At 36.7% G+C, this 18,639-nt stretch overlaps 1 protein-coding gene and 1 pseudogene across 1 annotated transcript; both read right to left on the reverse strand.

Annotated features, from left to right (window-relative positions):
• Positions 1–6,307: 6,307 nt before the first annotated feature.
• LOC130024823 (olfactory receptor 6C1-like) lies at positions 6,308–7,251 on the reverse strand (annotated as a pseudogene).
• A 1,814-nt stretch (positions 7,252–9,065) lies between these two features.
• On the reverse strand, positions 9,066–18,396 carry LOC130024827 (olfactory receptor 6C3-like). Its single transcript, XM_056115628.1, has 2 exons — positions 17,515–18,396; positions 9,066–9,142 (listed from the first exon to the last, which is right to left on the reverse strand). The coding sequence occupies exons 1-2, from the start codon at positions 18,394–18,396 to the stop codon at positions 9,077–9,079; spliced, it is 948 nt and encodes a 315-aa protein (XP_055971603.1). The 3' UTR covers positions 9,066–9,076.
• Between the last annotated feature and the right edge of the window lie 243 nt (positions 18,397–18,639).

Raw genomic sequence — 18,639 nt, forward strand, 5'->3', positions numbered from 1 at the left:
TAAAGATGAGTAAGACCTTATTTGCTCAGAAGAAATTTTGTACCTCAAGCTAAAGGACCACTATAACTGCTCAGTTTCAGGAAACATTTAATGGAGTGCATTCGATTCTGAATGCTGTCTTCTCTGAAAATAATCTTTGTGATAGTCTAATTAGTCTCATACCAATGTTTTATAACAGCATCCTCCAATTCTTCTATGCTAATAATATATGCTTCTATATCTATACATCTTGTATGCAATAGAAATTAATCCTGTCCCACCCAAAATTTCAATGACGGGTCAGAGAGCTAGTCTAGGGGTTAAGGTGCTAGCCTTGCACCCTGGGTTGCTCTCTGACACTGTGTATGATCCCCCTGCTGTAATGGGCACAGCACTCAGGTTCTTGACCTCAAGCAGTCAAGACTGAAAGCAAGGGACCGTGGTCATATGAAATACAAAAAATATTTTAAAGGAAGCGTAAGGGAAGAGGAAAAGGGAGCTCCTAGATTTTCAGATATGGTGTATGTGTATGCTGGGGTATGGCGGGGGGGGGGGGGGAGCGGTCACCTAAAGGAGGATTCCAGAGAAAAGGAGAAACTAGTGGAACTCAGGAACCATATACAGGGTTGACTGCATGCAAGGCAGACATCTCGCGTACTATACCCTACATGGTCAATAGATTTTTTGACAAAGGTTCTGGAATTACATAATGTGACAAATATAGGCCCTTAAAATTGATGTTAGAAAAACAGTATCAATATGATAAGAAAAGATAAACAGTCTTTAAAAATCAAATATGATCTACTATATTTTCACTTCTAGGTCATATATTTCAGATAATTGAAATCAGGATCAATGAATCATTAATGCTCAGTTTTACAATTGTTAAAATTGGAACAAAATTTAAATGGAGCAAAAAATAAATAACAGAATGTGGTAAATACATACAATAAAACATTCACAGAGTTTTGTTTTGTTAAGTTTGGGGACAACAGCTGGCTTGCAGGACTTACTCCTGGCTCTGTGCTTAGATAACACCCTGGCAGTGCTCAGAGGACCTTATGTGGTGCCTGGAATTTAACCAAGGTTGGCCTTAAACCCTGTACCAACCTTTGGATTTCATTCTCAGCCTTAAAAGGAAAAGTTTGTCAAACATGACAACATGGATATATCTTAAGGACATTTTAGTAAATACAGTAAGCCAGTCACAAAAGGATATATACTTTGTAGGCTCATTAATATAAGGTATCTAAAATACTCTGACACACTCAGACTCATTGAATCAGACAGTGAAATAGTTGTAGCATCAACCGAAGAAGGCAGAAAGACTGTATTGCTAATGAATAGGTTTAATGAAAAATTTTACTTATGCAACATGAATAAGTTGCATATGCAAGCCACAAATCAATCTCAGAAGAGAGTCACAAACTGCAGAGATGTCTCTAGATACCGAGCCTGACTGAACCTCATTTCCAGGGCACTGGGAGAGCGGGGGTGGAGCCCACCATCAGCCCCAATAGAGCACTGGCAGTCAAAAACTTCCAGGATCCAATCACCACCATGCTCACACTGATCTCCACAGGTTCATTACTGGCCTCTTATGCAGGAGAATGAATCTGCTGAAAAACTCGGGTTTGCAGTATTTATTTTCTAAATCTCCAGGGTCTTGCAGAGTTGGGAATGGGCAACCTCCCCCAATTCCCTGTCTTACCTGTAACTTGCTGGTCACACCACAAACTGCATTCAGCGCTATTTAACCTCATAAACAGCCATGACAAAGAGACTCACACATAAGTCTCAGGATAGAGTAACAAGATGCAGAGACACATCCAGATCCTAAAGTCATCTCCGGTTGTCTCACCTTATTTAAAATTTTAGAATGCCTGGAGCATGGGTCCACATTCTTAGCCATCTGAGATTTCATACTCTACTCCACTGATGTACCAAGAGTAGCACACCACATTTGATGGAGTTAAGATAAAAGGCAATTGATCTCGATTCAAAAACAAATGAATATTAGCACACAAGACTCCATGTGTAACAACATGTTCATACCTCTTATACAAGAGCTCAATGGCTCTAGAGTGAGCAACAATCTTCACATATTTTCCTCTAAGGAAACATTTTGGATCATTTTAATGCATTGTTTATAACGGGTCATACAAAATAAATTTTTCAGGACTTGCTTTGGGGGAAGGCTTCGGTGGTGGTGGGAAAATTTAAAATAATGTTGGTGAGAAGATGTGTTGCAATTGGTGTTGAGATGTTGAATGTAATAAGTTTTGTAAACAACTCTATAAAAATAAATAAAATGGGGGAAATAAATTAATAGGCATCAGCTAAAAAAATCTACTATTTCTAGTTTACACAGTATTATCTACAGACCTTGAAAAAAAGAAGTTACTTCTTGTGTTAAAAAGTCTTTCTACCTTGGAGGCTGGAGCAATAGCACAGCGAGTAGGGCATTTTCCTTGCATGTGGCCGAGCCTGGTTCGATTCCCAGCTTTCCATATGGTCCCCTGAGCACCACCGGTGTAATTCCTGAGCATAGAGCCAGGAGTAACCCAGTTGCATCGCCGGGTGTTACCCCCCCCCAAAAAAAATTTTAAGAAATAAAAATGTCTTACTACCTTAAAAATCTAATCCACACACATTCAAAATGATACAGGTAAAGACAGAAAAATATTAATAAAATTACTATATTAATAGAACTTGATAAAGAATTTGAAAGCATAATTTAATAGATGACAAACATCTCAATTTTCTGTAGAAAGAAAAATTTTGCTTTATAAATTTTTATATTCTACAAAATAAAATTATTTTGTTTCGGTATAAAATAACTTGGGTAAATGGTATTTCTTTCTTTTTTTCTTTTTTTAATGTAAGAGTACTGCTATTTATTCAGCCACTGATTAGCTGATTGAATTGTGCATGAACTCCGCAAATGGTATTTCAAACCAGTCAAAAAGTTTTACAGAATCAGAGTGTAACTTCTATAAAATTAGAGAAAGTAAAATGGTTCTATATATCTAGCACTATCACTGTAGCACTGTCCTTCCGTTGCTCATCGATTTGCTCAAGCAGGCCCAGTAACATCTTCATTGTGAGACTTGTAATTACTGTGTTTGGCCTATCGAATATGTCAAGGAGAGCTTACGAGGCTTTGCCGTCTGGGCAAGATACTCTCAGTAGCTTCCTGAGCTCTCTGAGAGGGGCAGAGGAATCAAACCCAGCTCAGCCAGGCTGGTCACGTGAAAGGCAAATGCCCTACCACTGTGCCATCTCTAGTCCCCTATATATCTAGAAGTTATTTTTTATCAAAAATTTATTTATATATGACCTATATACTATAATATGTGAATGTGAAGTCAGTGGTGCCCCAGAGATGGCTTATGCGAGCCAGAGAGGAGAGAGATGGTCACTTTGCCCCCATCCGCCTCTGCTCCCCTGGGACCAACTGGGAAGGTTCATACTGATAAAGCGTGCAATGAGCCTCTGCACAGCACGAGCCAGGGCCCCACCTGTCCACTAGGTGACTGAGAAGACACATCTGATCCCCACTTGACCTTCTTGTCACAGAATTAATCCCAGGGCACCATGGACTCGGGCTGGAGCAAGGAATCACTTTTTTGCAGTAAAAGAAAGCCAGGTATAGACCTTACCCAGGATTTCTGGGTCCTATCTCACAGAAAAGAATTTCATGAGTAGACAAGCAGTGAAATAAAATCAGATTTTATTTAGAGGTTTTGAGGAAGAGGAGGAAGGAGAGAAAAGGAGAGAGAGTAACATGCTCAGAAGAGAATGTGGGTTTCTCCAAAAGCAGAGAGAGCCCCAATACACATCTCAAGAGGGGAGATGCAGGTGACACATGTGTTTGGGCACCACTTGTGCTTGCCTATGTGGGCACAAGTAGCACATGGACTTGGGCATCATACGTGCAAACTTCCTTTGTTCAAGGTGACTTTTATAAGGATTTTTTCCCAAGCTGCCCTATATGGGGCTTCTAGCTAGGTAAGAATCCATTGCTAAGGTGGTTGTCAAGAGGGTAGAGTTGAAGTGGTTGAATTCTCTGAAATTCCTTTCCTTGACCTTTGTTCCTGATGAAGTTTCACTCAAAAGGGGACGGTCTAGCCTTCTCTGGGTCTATTGGCGCCAGGCTCCTGATCTCAAAATATCTGCTTTTTGTAGCCTTGCGGTTATTTGTTTTATTACTTCCTAGGAATTCCATCTCTATTGGGACCCTTCCCTGTCTACATGTCTACATCAAATATGTATATTAGATAATATGTATATATGTAAATAGGTAAACCTATATACATATTAAGAACATATGTATATAGGTAAGCCTATGTACATATCAAGGAGGTATCTATCTTTCTAGCTATCTATCTATAGATAGATATCTCCATATATACACATATTAAGGCATAGGTTTTGAAAATATTGAAAGCAATTGACCATCAATACTTACAAAGCATATATTTAAATCTATTTTTCTTCATAGATGTTATGTTGAATCACCTATTAAAGTGAGAAAATATTGTTCTTGGTTTTACATTTTGAATAAGTTAGTTACATGACATTTCCTTTTATCCTATAGAGAAATTATAAGATGCTGAAAGAAATTTTTATCAAATGCAATAAATAATTAAATTCCATATTTAACATACTAAGTAAAATATTGTTTATTCATAAATCTGTCTCCTTAATCTGGTGATCATTTTCTGTTAAACAAAATTCAGAATAGTTTTTTGGATTATTTTACTTTTCAGGGTATCATTAATTAATAGCAAATAGTCCTGTACTCAGGAAATATCATAAAGTCAGTAAAAAATGTAATTTAAATTAAAAAACAATCTATTAAACAAAAGCACGCATATATTGTATGAAAAACTGAAAGTGTACAAGGATGATAAGTATTACATTGTTATAGAACTTACTAAAATTTTATTTATTTATTTATTTATTTATTTATTAGCACAGTGGTAGGGCGTTTGCCTTGCACGCAGCCAACATGGCCGACCCGAGTTTGATTCCTCCGCCCCTCTCGGAGAGCCCGGCAAGCTACCGAGAGTATCTCGCCCGCATGGCAGAGCCTGGCAAGCTCCCCGTGACATATTCGATATGCCAGACACAGTAACAACAAAGTCTCCAATGGAGACGTTACTGGGCCCGCTCGAGCAAATCGATGAACAACGGGAGGGCCTTTACCTTTACCTTACCTTATTTATTTATTTATTTATTGAATCACTGTGGGAAAGGTTACAAAGCTTTCAGGTTTAGGTCTCAGTCATGCAAATACCAAACACATTTCCCTTTACCAGTACTTATTTTTTACCATGAAGATCCCAATAAAACCCCACCCCCCACCCCTCCCAGTCCCTGTGAGGCAGATGAATTCTAGTTAACACTCTATCTGCTTTGATTAGATTCATTGTTTCAATAAAAGATTCACCACTATTATTTAGAGTTTACCCCCCCCCCCAATCAGACATGCTGAACAAGCATTGTGAAGTGATTTGCTTTATACAGCTGGGTTCAAGAATTAAATGTTGGTTTTGGATTTCTGCTATTTTACTTATTGACCCTGGAAGTATTTCTACTGAAAGTCAGATAGTTAAGAAATTGGTTTCTGTGCTCTGGAGTCGTGGCCGTGCTGGAGAGCCGCTCATGGGGGGCAACTGGTGGCTTGGTAGGGCGTGAAGGGCGGACCGAAACGCCCCCCTTCCCATGAGGTTTTAGTCGCCCCCACACCCCCGGCTCATACCTGCTGTCCACAAGGCTCCCATGCGGCCGCCATCTTTCTTTGCAGAGAGGAGAGGGCGAATGGGGCAACACCCTTTCCCCTCCGGACAGACATGATGGCCTGGATTAACACATAGTCCGTTCATTTTTCTGCTCCAAGCTGCCGGTTTCTGCATTAAGTCCTTGTGCTTCTGGGGCCGTGGCTGTGCTGGAGAGCCGCTCGCGGGGGGCAACTGGTGAAACTGGAGAAACGTTGGGTGGTTTACTTCCCGTTGATCACTTTGTATATAGAGAGATGTCGCGCGGCTGGTTTGGAGGAAAAGTCCTAGTTCCCGCATACTCGAGCTGTGCTTGTAGAGGCTTCTGGTCACCGGGGTTCCATCTGGGGGAGGCGGGATGCGGTACCTACCCCATCTGGGACTTCCCGATGATCTCGGCTCTTTTTGGAACCTGTTTTTTTTTTCTCCGGGAGCTGTGGATCCCGCCCTCCATGTGGCTTCTCTACAGCTGTATGAACTTACTAAAATTTTTACGTTTATATTTTTAAAATTGATCTGCAGTGTGTCTAATTTATTTCATTGTATCATTTCATTTGCCTGTAGAAGATAGATTTCTTTGCCATGTCCATAAAAGCTTGCTTAACTTGTTGATTCCTTAGATTGTAAATAAAAGGATTTAGCATAGGAGCTACTGAGGTGTTTAACACAGCAACTCCCTTGCTCAAAGACACCCTTTCTTGTGCTGAAGGCTTGATATACATAAAAATGCAGCTGCCATAAGAGATGGAGATGACAATCAAGTGGGAGGAACATGTGGAAAATGCCTTTTTTCTTTGACTAGTAGAAGGAATTTTTAAAATTGTTCTGATGATATATGTGTAGGAAAGAAATATCAGTGCCAAAGTGAACATTAGAGTAAAGACAGCGCAGGCAAACCCAATTTTCTCAAGGAAATTTGTGTCTGAACAAGAAAGTTGCAGAAGGGGGAAATAATCGCAGGTAAAGTGATCAATAATATTAGACTTACAGTAATCCAGCTTTAAGAGCATTAAGAGCACAGGGAATATAATTAAGAAGAAAATGAACCACGATGAGAAGACAAGGAGTACACACACTTTGCGACTCATGATTGTCATGTAGTGCAGCGGTTTGCAGATTGCAATATAACGGTCGTAGGACATGGCGGCCAGCAGGTAAAATTCAGTGACTCCCAAGAGAATGAAAAAAAAAATAATTGAGCAAAGCAATCACTGAAGGAAATGGTTTTATCTCCTGAAATAATAGTACTCAGGAACTTGGGTATACTGACAGTTGTGAATGAAACTTCTAATAAGGAAAAATTTCTGAGGAAGAAATACATGGGTGTCTGAAGGTGTGAATCCAGCAGAGTGAGCGTGATAATAGTCAGGTTCCCAGTGATGCTGAGCATGTAAGTAATGAGAAGAAATATAAAGATGACAGCTTGAAATTTTGGATCATCTGACAGTCCCAGGAGAATAAAATCGGCTATTTCTGTATGATTTCTCATTGCTCAATTGCTGCTTTATTTTTCCTCGATCAGATCTATGAGATAAAGTGATATAAAAAGTAGAAAATATACACTTGATATTGGTACCATTATTTTGGTTTTGGGTGCTAGTTCTGTACTCAGGGATCACTGGCAGCAAAATTTGGGGACCTTATGCTGCATGTGTTATATCAGCTGTACTATCTCTCTGACCCCGCTTTGCGCTTTTTTACAACTTTTGTCCTTAGTCTTATATCAGATTTTTCTAATATTGAACATTTCCATTTTCTACTCTGCCTCATGGCAAATCAGAAATGATAAGGTCGTTGATTTCAGCAGCAACTGATGACTGAGATAGAGGGAAGAAAGGCCAAAGGAAAAAGGAAAAAAATAAACTGAGCAGATTTAAGACTGGGTTGATTACACTGGAAATCCTGGCAGCTACCTCTCTGTCATAATCATGACCTTTATTCCAATATGTTATTTCCCTTTCTGTTTGAAATAGTAACAACATGATTAATATCATCGTTACATTGAGTGATTTTCTTCTGTCAGAGAGATATGTGCTAGTCAGGAAAGTTGAAGATAACAGTTTTAATTGATGCATTTTCTTAAGATAGGGTGCGTACTTTAAATTTTCAATTTATTTTTGTGCCACCCTCAGCAGTTCTCAAGACTTACTCTTAGATCTGTGCTCAAGATTACTCTTGGAAGGCTCAGGGGACCATATGAAGCGTTTAGGGGATTGAACCCAAGTTGACTGCATGCAAAGCAGGAATCCTTTAAATCTAATTTCTCTTTGGCCCCAGATTTTTATTTATTTTGACAAAATAAATTATATTGCCACAGACATTACCATAAGGAAGAATGAGATGATCTGAGTTTGAATCCTAAATCTTCAATCAGTCCTTGAAGCATTTATCTCTCTATAGCACAGCGGTAGGGCATTTGCCTTGCACGCAGCCAACATGGCCGACCCGAGTTCGATTCCTCCGCCCCTCTCGGAGAGCCCGGCAAGCTACCGAGAGTATCTCGTCCGCATGGCAGAGCCTGGCAAGCTCCCCGTTACGTATTCGATATGCCAGACACAGTAACAACAAAGTCTCCAATGGAGACGTTACTGGGCCCGCTCGAGCTCGAGCAATTTTATCTATGAATGAAAAATGTGGTAATATATAGGGAAACCTACTTCATAAGTTGACTATGAACATGGATTGTTTTGAGATAAGAGATGCTTTTAAGTTAATAATATGTGAAGCATTTAACATTTAATAATTAAATCCATATAAAGCTTAATTTCTGTATAGAAAATGTTCCCTAATAACTTAACTGAAAACCTTTGGGATTAATATGGTATGCTATTTAAAAGATCATGTATAGGCTGGAGCAATAGTACAAATAGTAAGGTACTTGCCTTGCATGCAGCGGACTCCAGTTCAATCCTCAGCATGTCATATGGACCTGGAGCACTGTCAGGAGTAATTTCTCAATGCAGGGCCAGAGGTAAACCCTGAGCATCACCAGGGGTGGCCCCCAAGGCAGAAATTATTTATTTATTGGTACTTTGATATAAATTTTTATTTTTTTATCCTAGTAGCAGTAAATAAATTTGACACCAAAAGGCTCACAAACAAATGATATCAATCCTCCCCTCAGTGAGATAAATTGCTTGATTATACAGTACTCGTCATTCCAGGAAAGTGAATCTTAACTTTGAATTTTCACTGTTCGCTGAGGTGCAGAGCTCTCCCATTGTGGTGTATCTGTCCCTTCACTCCATCTCTGATACCAAAACTCCCAAGGTAATTAGTTTCTCTCATCTTCCACTAAGATTCGAAGTCCACATTTAAGACATGCTAGCATATTTGCACTCTCTCAATGTTACCACAATGGCCACTTCATTGCTCTTTACCTAATTAGTAATACGTTTGTGAAAATTGTGTAACACGTATTAAACCATAGAAACAAAAGTGAATGCTATTTTAAGAAATAGATTTTAATGACCCCTAAAATCATCTCTGAACTCATTCTCACAATTCTGTTTAGTATCCATTGTATGATATATATGATATATAATGAGCAATCTGCACTCATTCTTATCAAGCATCACACATTTAGTGATGATGTATATTATATTATGTGTGTATATTAATACCTGTTTATTAACTACATTATGTGGTTCTGGGAGTAGGATAGATTCTTTTTTTCAAACCTATGCAACTTAATGCAGTGCCTAAATAACTAAAATTAATTTATTGATTAAGTAATTAATGTTTGGTATATTCTAAACCACATACTGCTAACATATATAGTTCTCTATTTGATGCAAAATTATAGGCTATATATTGTGCATATTTTGTCTTGTGCAAAATGATTTTTTCATTGAAAGGTTTCCCTTTATAACAGAACAAATATATGTAATAAATACAGCGGGTAGGGTGTTTGCCTTACAAGCGGCCAACATGGCTGATCCGAGTTCGATTCCTCCGCCCCTCTCGGAGAGCCCGGCAAGCTACCGAGAGTATTCGATATCCCAGACACAGTAACAACAAAGTCTCCAATGGAGACGTTACTGGGCCCGCTCGAGCAAATCGACGATTAACGGGAGGGCCTTTACCTTTACCTTTTTTACCTTATAAATATAATAAGATATAAAATATATTTTCACAAAATAGAGAAGATTTTGTTTGAACCTCAGAGTTAAATTTTGACACCAACTTAATGGCATTGGAAATCTGTGTTTAAAACTTTTAGTATATAATTAGAAATTATTACTCTGGATAAGAACTGAGTGCTGAAATTAGGCGAAGGGATTGATATGATAATCTTTCAGTGTCCATATTGCAAACCATAATGTCCAAAAGGAAAAAGAGAGAGAGAGAATAAGAGAGGGAAAAAGAGAGAAGAAGGAGAAAGAGAAGGAGAAGGAGGAGGAGGAGAAGAAGAAGAAGAAGAAGAAGAAGAAGAAGAAGAAGAAGAAGAAGAAGAAGAAGAAGAAGAAGAAGAAGAAGAAGAAGAAGAAGAAGAAGAAGAGAAGAAGAAGAAAAGATGAGAAGGAGAAAAGGACAAAAGAAGAGGATAAGAAAAGAAGAGAAGGAAAAAAACAAGGAGAAGGAGAAGAAGAAAAGTGACTACTGTAGAGGTAGGGACTAGGGAGAAAACTGGGAAATTCATGGTGGAAAGTGTACACTGGTGAAGGGATGAGTGTTGGAACATTACATGACTGAAAGCCATTATAAACAAACTTGGAATTGTGTATCTCATAGTGATTCAATAAAAAAATTTACTGAACTTTTATTGTGATTCGAAATAAATCTCATCATTTCAGTTCGTTTTCTTAGAAAAATATTAACATATTATAGTCCCATAGTAAATAGTCTTTATGGATTTTAGTTTATTATTACATTTTTGCATATTTCATTTTCCTCTTGTTTCCTGTTAATTTTAGCACTTTCTGAATAATACCATAACTTTTACTTATTACTCTTTTTTACAAGACTATATGTTTGGAGAGAGTAGGAGAGAAGACATGGGGCCACACCTCTGCTGCTCCAGGTTACACAATCCTTCACAGTTCACATACAATAATTAAACCTGTGAAACAACGTACGAACACCTGGTGTTGGATGAAAATTAACACTTGCATAACTTGAAAAAATGCTAACAAGAAATGATCCAATATCAAAGAATTAGAGCTGGTAAACAATAGTTTTTGTGTAAAAACATTTACAAAAATTAAATCAATTATATTGATTTACCAACAATAAATTAGATAAATCAGATAGAATTATCATCACTCATTCACTAACTCTGCAACCTTCTGAGAGAAATAAACTCTTTTTTTAAAAATAATCATATGATTCCTAAAACATTTTTTTCCATAGCTGGCAATATTCAGGGACTACTCCTGGCTCTGTGCTCAGGAATCTCTCCAGGCCATATGACATCCTAGAGATGGAATCTAGGGACCATGTGCAAGACTCATGTCTGACCTGCTGTACATTTGATGCAGATCCTGATTCATAAACCCTCAATCCACATTATATATTTTCACATAGATTATAAAGTTTATCTCCAAACATTTAAATCAACTTTATCAGCCTTTGAAATTGTAAATCCTGATTAATACTTTACCTTAGAATGATGTTTCTCTTTTATTTTCATCCATTTTATAAAAATGAATTTTATTGCTTTTTATCACTGAAACCAACACCTTTGCAATTCAAATGAAAGTGAAAATTGATCCTCCATATTTGTCAATCAAGGTGTTAAAATATTCCTGATACTTCTTGAATCAGATGGCAAACATCATCTTTAGGCATTCCGAAAACTCTTAAATGCTACCCTTACCAAATCATTTAATAGTAATTAGGTTATTGATAATAATAATAGCTATCAAGAAAAAATAGATATTGATTATTTACTTGATTCCCTAACATGATAAAGGGGCTTGATCTACATTAGAAAATATTGTTAGACTATCCAAAAGATGGGCTGGAGCGATAGCACAGCGGTAGGGCGTTTGCCTTGCATGCAGCCAACATGGCCGACCCGAGTTCGATTCCTCCGCCCCTCTTGGAGAGCCTGGCAAGCTACCGAGAGTATCTCGCCTGCACGGCAGAGCCTGGCAAGCTCCCCGTGACGTATTCGATATGCCAAACACAGTAACAACAAAGTCTCCAATGGAGACGTTACTGGGCCCGCTCGAGCAAATCGATGAACAACAGGAGGTCCTTTAACTTTACCTTTACCTTTACCTAATCCGAAAGATATCCCTTTGAGAAATTAATATAACTTAAACTAATTTGTGTTGTAGTATTTTCAATTTCATCCTTACTTTCTCTCGTCTTCAGTTGAAACTCGCGAGAGATCATCATTAAAATTTCACAATCACATATACAAAGTAATGTGTTTTGTTGACCAAATCAGTCTGTTTCTAATGTATGAGTTTAATTAGATGTCAGAGTTTAGGTTAATATAGAAGAGAACAAAAGCAATTCAATGTTGTAGGGACCGTACACTTTAGCCTCATAATAAATCTAAATGAATATTTATACTACCTATAAAATAATTCTGTGTATTGGACCATGACATATGGTTCTTCAAAGAACTCTCCCATCTGACTGAAACAAAGAATACTCAAGAAATCTATATAGAAAAAATTTTAAATTATGTATTTATTTTTGTTTGGGGGCCACATTCAGATGTGGTCAGGTCTGACTCTTGGATCTGCACGCAGAGAATACTCCTGGCAGTGCTCAGTACCATAGGGGGTATGCTGAGGACAAATTGGATGGGCTGCATAGTAGGCAAGTGCCCTGCCTGCTGTACTATCTTTCATGAACCCTGGAAAATTATTTTATCAGTTTGTTTTCACTATTTTTATAATAATTTTGAAAGTTATTTTACTAAATGTTAATAATTTTTACTTATTTATTTTAATAATTATGAAATATATCAGTGTTCAAAGAGACAAATCAAGGAAAAATGTTATCTGAGCCATATTTAATAATACTTTGAGAAATGTTAGTGCTAATACTTATGGGAGTTATAGCAAATACCAACTTATAACCTCATACTCGAAGTTCTTTTACTAAGCATCTATAATTTAAACAGAAGTATAAGTAGCTAAGAATAGCACTGTAGCACTGTCCTCTCATTGTTCATCAATTTGCTCAAGTGGGCACCAGTAACAACTCACAACAAATTGTGAGACTTGTTGTTACTGTTTTTGGCATATTGAATATGTCACAGGTAGCTTGCCAGGCTTTGCTGTGCTGGAGAGATACTCTCGGTAGATTGCCAGGCTCTCTGAGAGGGGCGGAGAAATACAACTCGGGTCACCTGAGTGCAAGGCAAACACCCTACCCTCTGTGACATCTAAATATTGTGTATTTATTATTTATAATATTATGAGGTAGGAAGTAGTTGAGCTTTACAGTTAGAGAAACAAGTATTGAAAATAAAAATGAATGACTTATTAGATTTGCTACTTTGAATGAGTTAAATATTTTAGTTCAGTTTTCAAAATATTTTTAAGATTCAATATTATATATACATACATATCGGGCTGGAGCGATAGCACAGTGGGTAGGGCGTTCGCCTTACAAGCGGCCAACATGGCCGACCCGAGTTCGATTCCTCCGCCCCTCTCGGAGAGCCCGGCAAGCTACCGAGAGTATTCGATATGCCAGACACAGTAACAACAAAGTCTCCAATGGAGACGTTACTGGGCCCGCTCGAGCAAATCGACGATCAACGGGAGGGCCTTTACCTTGCCTTATCATTCTATAACATCTTATAATGTGTTTTAAATCATATATTACTTTTCTATTTGAGGTAATTATTTATAAATTTAGAGAAGTACATACATGGTCACTGTGGTTTTGTCAGAATGCTTTCATTTAGTCCAAAGAAAAACCAAATATTTTAACATTTTATTTAATATAACCATTATGGCAATATAAAAACTTGTATGTATATCCCCAAATGAAGACATAGTATTCATATCTAACGTATATAACACTTTATGTATGTTTATCTCTTTCTATTCTCTTAAATAATTTCTTAAATAATACTTTGTACTTGATTAGAAACACAATACAGAGAGCAATTCCCTGCCATTACTTAATCAAGAATAAATAAGTTTATGAATTAAAAACTTAACAACCCTATTATTGCATTTCAAAAATGCTTCTAGTTTCTCAATGAAACTGCTATTCATATTTATTTAAATTGATCCAGGTTGAATATGTATGTTGTATCAAAGAGCTTCAGTAGAATTATATTACCATTTATCTAATGACTGACCTCTGCTTTTCATTTAACACTGATACTCAAAATTGTTCACATACAAAAACATGTATTGCATATGCATGTTTTACCAATTTGCATATCATAATCCAGGAAAACCACTACTTCTGAAAACATACATTCTCTTTTCCATTAAATAAGAGAGCCCGGCAAGCTACTGAGAGTATCTCGCCCACACGGCAGAGCCTGGCAAGCCACCCGTGATGTATTCGATATGCCAAACACAGTAACAACAAAATCTCCAATGGAGACGTTACTGGGCCCGCTCGAGCAAATCGATGAACAATGGGAGGGCCTTTACCTTTACCTTTATTGGAATATTTTTTATCTTAAAATGACCCATTTTATCCAGAGGGATAAATTTCCTTGAATATGAGAAGGGAAAGAGGCAGTATGAAAAGAAAGAAAAAAACATCAGCTGTCTTAAAACTCTGATACAACTTCTGCAAAAACAATATGCAGAACAAAACTTCTTGGTGTTTTGTTTTTCACCCTGCTGTTGGCTCAAGGGGGAATCAAAATTGCTAGAACAGGAATATAAATAAAACAGTAAGGAATATAAAACATAATACACGTTAGAATTAGAAAAGGAAGCTTGGGGAACGATGCCTAATGAGAAAGAAAAAAAAGTAACAAATAGAGGCTGAGAGAAAGTTCAGGGTTAACATCAGTAAAGCACTGTAGTACTGTCCACTGTCCTCCTGTTGTTCATCGATTTGCTCAAGCAGGCACCAGTAACATCTCCACTGTGAGACTTGTTACTGTGTTTGGCCTATCGAATATGTCACAGGGAGCTTGTCAGGCTCTCCAAACATCAGGAAAACCTAGCTCAAGTCATGACACCAAATATGGCCCCTGTTTACAACCAGAAGTGATCCCTGAATGCAGAGTCAGGAGAAAACCCAAAGATCTGTCAGGCATGGCTTCCACAAAAGATGCAAAGTAAGAAGCAAATACACTAATATGAATCTTGTTCTTTTAATACTATTGATTTTAAAACTTGAGCTATAGCACAGCAGATAGGGCATTTGCCTTGCACGCGCCAACCTGGCCAATCCAGGTTAGATTCCTCTGCGCCTCTTAGAGTGTCCCACAAGCTACTGAGAGTAACTTGCCAGCATGGCAAAGACTGGCAAGCTCCCTGTGGCATATTCAATATGCCAAACACAGTAACAAGTATCACAATGGAGACATTACTGTGCCTGCTTGAGCAAATCGATGAACAACAGGAGGACAGTGACAGTGACATAAAATTTTATAATTTTATAGAGTTTTATAATAAATAAAATTTTAAAATATTATAATCTTATAATTTTATGATACATTTATAAAATTTTAATACCATTTAATACTATTGATCTTTAACACTATTGATTTTAATACTAACTTAATACTATTTCACAGATATATTAGCAACCAAAAACATTGATTCTTTTTGCATCTTTCTACCCACACTACACATTATCTTGTGAAGTGGAAATCTATATTACATTAAAATGCATTTGTTAACTTTTCTTATTAATTTATCTTCATTGCTCAAGCAGGCGTCAGTAACATCTCACAACAAATTGTGAGACTGTTACTGTTACTGTTACTGTTTTTGGCATATTGAATACGTCATGGGGAGGTTGCCAGGCTTTGCCATGTGGGCGAGATACTCTCAGTAGCTTGCCAGGTTCTCTGAAAGGGGCAGAGGAATCAAACCAGGGTAGGCCATGTCGTCCACGTGCAAGGCAAGCACCCTATCCACTGTGCTATTGCTCCAGCCCCAATTTATCTTCAATAAAAATAATTAGTAGCTTAATGTTGCTTGTCCATTGTATTTCCCTGCTACTTACTTTATTGATCACTAGCAATTGCGCTCGCAAATGTTTTGTTTTGATAGAATTTTCTGAAAAATATACTGAGTCAGCAACTTCCTTGACTATAATACTACAATATCACCCCAAAACAGATAATATGTGTTTTTAAAAGTCTATACATTTATGCTAGTTCTTAGTAAATCTATGAAAAACTTATGGAAGTTGTAGTTTCAAGTATATAAAAAACTAAAAACACACATTGATTTTTTTAATCAACATTGCAGTGTCAAGTATGTATAAAGTAAAGCAAACAGACATTTATTTTTTAATCAGGCTACCATATTTGCTACTGTCATAATTACTACCATAATTCAATGTCCTCAAGAAAATTGTTCAACTTTTTGAACACAACTTACATATTTGTAACAGACAATAATGCCATAATATTATATATAGGATATTGTATTATATAAAAGGTAAAGGTAAAGGCCCTCCTGTTGATTGTCGATTTGCTCGAGCAGGCCCAGTAACATCTCCATTGGAGACTTTGTTGCTACTGGGCCCAGTAACGTCTCCATTGGAGACTTTGTTGTTACTGTGTCTGGCATATCGAATACGTCACGGGGAGCTTGCCAGACTCAGCCAAGCGGGTGAGATACTCTCGGTAGCTTGCCGGGCTCTCCAAGAGGGGCGGAGGAATTGAACTCGGGTCGGCCATGTTGGCCGCTTGTAAGGCGAACACCCTACCCGCTGTGCTATCGCTCCAGCCCATTGTATTATATAATAATATTATATATAATATATTGTACTATATAGGTATAGAGAGATACTATACTGTATATAAGAATATGTACTAATATTATGTATGAGATATTGTACTAGTTGCACTATAGCCTATACATATAGGATTTAGTGATTATTTATAGAAGATAAAGTATAATACCTGCACAGTACACAGATCAGCATCAGGCACAGGATAATTGCTCTCTATTTTTGACTTAAAATATAGGTAATAAAGCAGACCATATAATGAATATATAATAAACATTGATAACATAACTCAAGTTTGGGGTGTTATGTCTATGAGATTTTTTTGAAAGGAAAATAAATATAAAAGTACATGATATGAGTGGGAGAGTATAGATAACAGGGAAAATATGGTCCTTGAGCTATTAAGTTTATTTTACATTTTATCTAAATTTAAGAAGCTTATATTATTAACAGAAGAAAAATATGTTAAAGTGATTAAAACAGTGTTTTAAATATGTAATACTTATATATTTTATTTAAATATACATTTGATATTTACATTTGCCTGTACATAAATATTAAAATAATTACATAAAATTATTTTTATTTCAGAATGATAAATATCTATAATCTATAGCATCTACTACTTTTCTGTTTAGAATTATAAATAAATGAGTACACGGAGTCCCAAATATTTTGAAAGGAGAGCTCAAAATGGTTGTTTTTCAGGTTAAATAAAGCTTAAATAAATTAGTTTAGTACTGCAATTATCTTTGAGAGTTATATAGGAGGATATAATAAAAATAAAATTTATTTTTAATTAAATCTTTACAATGATATTAATTTCAGTTAGCACACAATTTTATTCATTTCTAGAAAATACTATCTTATGAACCAAATTTTTGAAAGCTTGTTTTACCTGCTGGTTTCTCAGAGTGTATATAAAAGGGTTCAACATGGGAGCAATTGAAGTGTTAAGAATAGCTATTCCTTTGGTCAATGATGCTCTTTCATTTCCTGAAGACTTTACATACATGAATATGCAGCTTCCATAAGAAATCGAAATGACAATCATGTGAGAAGAACATGTGGAGAAAGCTTTTTTCCTCTGGCTAGCTGATGGAAATCTCAAAATAGTACCAATGATGCAAACGTAGGACAGAATTATTAATGCCAATGTGAATAGCAGAGTAAAAATAGCAACGTAAAAACCAATCGTTTCTAAAATATGGGTATCTGTGCATGAGAGCTGTAAAATGGGGAAATAGTCACAAGAGAAGTGATCAATTACATTAGAAGCACAGAAATCTAACTGGATGATAAGCATGAGTGGTGGGAAAATGGTAAGAAATCCTGCTAGCCATGAACTAAAGACAAGCTGAGTGCAGACTTTCTTGTTCATGATAGTGGTGTAGTGAAGAGGCTTGCAGATGGCAACATAGCGATCATAAGACATGGCAGTTAGAAGGAAAAATTCAGTCACACCCATGAAGATGAAGAAAAATAATTGAGCAAAACAGTTGTTATAGGAAATAGTTTTAACTTTAGTAATGATTGACCCCAAAAATCTAGGGATAGAAACACTGGTGAATGAAATTTCTAATATGGAAAAATTTCGGAGGAAAAAATACATAGGAGTTTGTAGATGACAGTCTGTCAAGGTCAGGATGATGATGATGAGGTTCCCAGTGATACTCAGTGCATAAGTCAAAAGTAAAAATACAAAAAGTACAATCTGATGCTTTGGATTGTCTGATATGCCCAAGAGTACAAACTCTGAAATCATAGTGTGGTTTTTCATAATGTGATTTATTTTCTATTTTCTTTGAGCAAGATCTATTGGTGAAAAACAGAATACAAAAGAAAGCATAAGTGAATAGCAAAGATGTTGAATTCTTGAACCTAGGGATGAATAACTCCAGTGAAGCAATTCTTTTTCCCCTATTAAGAGTTTAGCTTATCCATAAATACCAATTTAAACAAATTATATATATATATACCTTTAATATATTTCTATATAAAATTTTTGTGCCTGTAATTTAGA

Source organism: Sorex fumeus, unplaced genomic scaffold, assembly GCF_029834395.1.
Source record: "Sorex fumeus unplaced genomic scaffold, SorFum_2.1 ptg000029l, whole genome shotgun sequence".
In the NCBI taxonomy this organism is placed as follows: Eukaryota; Metazoa; Chordata; class Mammalia; order Eulipotyphla; family Soricidae; genus Sorex; species Sorex fumeus.